Below are 4344 nucleotides of genomic sequence, written 5' to 3' on the forward strand. Positions count from 1 at the left end.
TTCAAGTTTTGATAATAAATCCTTTTTAATTGATAAAATTGCCAAATTATTTAATCTTTTTTGAGACATTATTGAACGTAAATAAAATTTTATTAATATTAATTTTGAAAAACTTCTTTCTGCTGAAGCTATAGTAACATGTATTGTCAATAGTATTTTATAAGCTATCCATGTATTAGGAAAATAATTTAATTTTTTTATAAAATTTAGTATTTTAAGTGCTGTTTTTAATTCAGAATTTATTATTTCTTTTAAAATTTTTAGTTCTGAAAATAAATGCATCATGAATTCATATAAAATAATATATATATATATATATATATATGGAGAGAATGCATGTAAATTCATTAAAATAAATAAAAACTAACAAGTCTACATTTTATTTTGGAACCTTCTGTATTATAATTGCAATTATATATGTTGAGTATCAAAGATTAAACAAATATTAAAAATGAATGATTAAGATGAAATGAGTGAATGAAAAGGGAATAAAAGAAGTTAGCAAAAGAAGAAAAGGCATAAAATCTGCATAAACAAAAATGGATATTTTATATATATTTTTCTATTTTTTTTATGGTTACAATTAATTATAAAATAAATGCATATACAATAAGTAAATGTATGTATATATACGATACGGTACATAAACAAAGGCATCAAAGACTGGAGCTAAATTCTTGTGGAACAGGCAGGCCCTTAAGGCATGAGCTACTAAGGCCCATGCCTAGGCCCCCACAAAAAGAGGGGCCCAAAACAAATTTCCCCCAGAGGCCCATATATAATTTTGATATGTGTTTATTAAATAAAGTAGGTAATCCTTTTTTTTTTTTTTTTGGCTTTTCTTATTCATTATTTATTGCTATATTTTTCTCTAATTATTTTATTTTTTGGAAAATAACGCTACTCAAGTCCAATTCAACATTTTGATTTTTACAATCGATTAGTTTTCGGTAAATTTAGAATTGATTATATTTTAATGGTAAAAAGGAAAAAAAGTAAAACATGTTAAATACTCTTTTTTTCCTCTTCTTTTTTTTTTTTTTTTGATCTTGCTTTTTTTCATTTTCTTCTCTTCTCATTCATTCATTTTTCCATATTTGTTTAATCTTAGTACCTTAAATTATATAATTTACAATTTTGATTCAAAGGCTCCAAAATAAAAAAGGTTAGCTTATTTGTTATATTTATTTTAATAAATTTATATACTTCATTCTTATAATATTTATCTTTTTTTGTTTTTCATAAATTTATGATTGTAGTTATTTACTAATTCTTATTATTCATAGAGAACTAACATATTGTGCTTCTCTAGTTTGTGCTTTTCTTTTTTCTTTATATATTTATTTAACTAAATTGATTAGAACTTCATTCTCATATAGTTTTTTTTTTTTTCAAATTAATTCGGACCAATTCTTTTTTAGATACTCATTATGATTAAATCTAAATAAAAGTCATTGTTTAAATCATATTAACATCTGTTTCTTCTTTTTACTATCTTCATGCAAATGATATTGTAAAACTTCAAAGTATCACCAAATTGCAATCACATGGCATAAATCAATTTTTATTATTCCTTATGCTTTTTCAAACATTTGTCTAGTGGAAAATATGAATTTGAATATGAAACACAAATGAAAGAACGAAAAATGAAAAATAGATGAATTTATTAAATTCCAAAAAAGTACTAAAAAAATTAGATTAAACAATTTAACAATTTTTTCAATCTTATCTAACACAAAAGTTTAGTTAGTATCTTTGTATCTTGAAAAGCAAGGAAATTAGATTTTATATAAAAGTGTTTGTAAAATAATTATTTAATAGAGGCCTTCCTTTGCCTAGGTCTCAAAAATGGTTGAGAGGGCGCTGAGAAATATGATTACCCAATTTATACGTCGATATAAATATATATATATATATATATATATAATATTTCCAGCACTACAAATTATTTTATTGACTTTCCATTTTAAGAGTCAAGCAATCACTTAAAGAGTCATTTTGTTAGCTAGAAACCAAACAAAGAGAAACAAAACGCGTTAATCGAATCAGTTGAGGGCAAGTACGCATGCGACTATCTGACCCTGAAAAAATTGAAAACAAAGACTAGTGATTGGGTGGGTCAGTTTTTCCCCACTGTAGGAAAGAAACAAAAGAAAAGGGGTCAGTTTTCTAAATCGACTTGTGTCTGATATGGAGACCAATATAGCTTAGATCATGAAAATGCAATGAATTCCTAGACTTTTTAAAAAAAACATAAATGCATATCCCACAATTCTATCTGAACTTCTCCGTCACGTTAAGCCAAGAAAATATAGATCTAGATTATGACTTCCAAGACTTTTGCACCAGAAAATTTTAATTCTATTAGGCAGCTAGGGATAACTGATACTGACATAAGATTTGTACAGTTCCCATTATACATGTTCGGCTTAGGACCATTCATCTTCTTTTTTTATTTCATGACCATTCATCGTCATGACCCTGTAAATCCATGGAGCGATTGACGGACTAGTTGAGTGGCTTTGGTAATGAATGTAACGAGTAATTTCTCTAAAGCTCTCTCTCTCTCTCTCTCTCTCTCTCTATATATATATATATATATATATGTGTGTGTGTGTGTGTGTGAGAATGAAGAGAAGCTGCATGATCTGTTATTGTGTAGAGCGCTAGTTTCTTTAATTTCATATTCATGGCGTTTGGCCTTTTCCTCTGCAGCTGTTAACAAAACCAACATGGTTTCTTTATTGCTGTTACTAGGCTTGCTCATTTCCAGCCTCAATATATCAGGTTTAATACTACTCTCTCTCTCTCTCTCTCTCTCTATATGTATATATATATATATATATATATAGAATTGCAATTGCATGCATATTAAGATGGATCTTCCAAATATTAAGCAAAAAAAATCCTGAATTAATTAAGCCATCGAAATTTTCAGGTGCAAAAACCATTGGAGTCTGTAATGGGAGAAATGGCAACAATCTACCTAGTGAAGCAGATGCTGTACAATTCTTCAAAGACAATGGCATCAAAAGGATGAGGATTTACGAACCATACCAACCAACTCTTCAGGCCCTCAGAGGATCAAACATAGAACTCACCGTTGGCATCCCCAACAAAGACCTTCAAGGCCTGAATGACCCTGCAGCCGCAACAGATTGGGTCCAGAAGAATGTCAGAGACTACTTTCCTGATGTTAAATTCCGGTACATCGCGGTGGGCAATGAAGTACACCTCAAAGGTGCAGAAACCAAGTATCTCCTCCCCGCCATGGAAAATATTCAGAGTGCAATCTCAGCAGCCAACTTACAAGATCAAATCAAAGTTTCAACAGCAATCCATACTGGTTTGTTGGAGAACACTTTCCCGCCATCAAATAGTTTATTCACAGAAGCTGCAAGTTCATTCATGAATCCGATTGTGACGTTCCTGGTTAACAATGGCTCACCTCTTCTGGCCAACATCTATCCTTATTACAGCCGTATTGCAAACCCGCAAGGTGTCAGTCTTGAATATGCCCTGATTACTTATCCAGGGACTATGGTACGTGATACTAACCTTAACTACCAGAATCTGTTTGATGCAATGGTTGATGCGGTGTATGCGGCTCTAGAGAGAGCAGGTGGACAAAACTTGTGGGTTGTGGTAGCGGAGACTGGTTGGCCATCAAAAGGTGGAATTGATGCAAGCGTTGCGAATGCAGAGACTTATTATAAGAATTTGATCGACCACGTGAAGAATGGAACTCCAAAGAGAAGTGAAGCTATTGAAACTTATCTATTTGCAGTGTTTGATGAGAATACCAAGGATGGTAATGAGGTGGAGAGGCATTTTGGTGTATTTACTGCTGATAAACAACCCAGATACCAACTTAATTTCTATTAATTTGACAAGCCCTTTATATCATAAAATTTGGTTTGAATAAGAGTGCCTCGTAGTGCTACAAATATATATGTGATTTTTATATCATGTTAACATGTATTCTAAGAAACCTTTGTGTAAGTTTTTGGATTGCAATATTTGATGCCATGAGCAACAAAAAGAGTACTTGCTGTCGAGATTCAACCTGTGTATAGCAAGCAATATATATCCACAAGCAGCACACAATCCACAACTAGTCCACAAACAAGCAAATATAGATGAAACAGATGATTCTAGAACAAACCCAATGAAAAATCTAGAAAGAGAAAGATAAGGACTTAAATGTAAGAGGAGAGAGAGAGAGAAAAACACACAAAAGTTTTACGTGGTTCGATCAAGGTGATCTACGTCTACGGGCAAGTAAGGAGATGATGATTTTCATTAACTTGAAGAGATTACAAACTTAATCACCAAGAGCATAGC

At 31.2% G+C, this 4344-nt stretch overlaps 1 protein-coding gene across 3 annotated transcripts; it reads left to right on the forward strand.

Moving 5' to 3' along the window:
• The first annotated feature begins 2442 nt into the window (after positions 1 to 2442).
• LOC107412472 (glucan endo-1,3-beta-glucosidase) lies at positions 2443 to 4058 on the forward strand. 3 transcript variants are annotated; one of them, XM_048468904.2, is made up of 3 exons: positions 2443 to 2541; positions 2716 to 2787; positions 2939 to 4058. In XM_048468904.2, the coding sequence occupies exons 1-3, from the start codon at positions 2529 to 2531 to the stop codon at positions 3883 to 3885; spliced, it is 1032 nt and encodes a 343-aa protein (XP_048324861.2). In that variant the 5' UTR covers positions 2443 to 2528; the 3' UTR covers positions 3886 to 4058. The 3 variants fall into 3 exon arrangements, with proteins under 3 accessions (XP_048324861.2, XP_048324863.2, XP_048324862.2); XM_048468906.2 differs by having other exon boundaries at positions 2458 to 2525; XM_048468905.2 differs by having other exon boundaries at positions 2475 to 2534.
• The last annotated feature ends 286 nt before the right edge of the window (positions 4059 to 4344 follow it).

The sequence above is a fragment of the Ziziphus jujuba genome, chromosome 10, assembly GCF_031755915.1.
Source record: "Ziziphus jujuba cultivar Dongzao chromosome 10, ASM3175591v1".
Classification (NCBI taxonomy): Eukaryota; Viridiplantae; Streptophyta; class Magnoliopsida; order Rosales; family Rhamnaceae; genus Ziziphus; species Ziziphus jujuba.

Bases quoted from the DNA above. Each gene is read 5' to 3' on its own strand.
- LOC107412472 (XM_048468904.2), top strand. The intron at 2,788-2,938 runs GTTTAATACTAC...CGAAATTTTCAG, and splicing joins TTCCAGCCTCAATATATCAG to GTGCAAAAACCATTGGAGTC.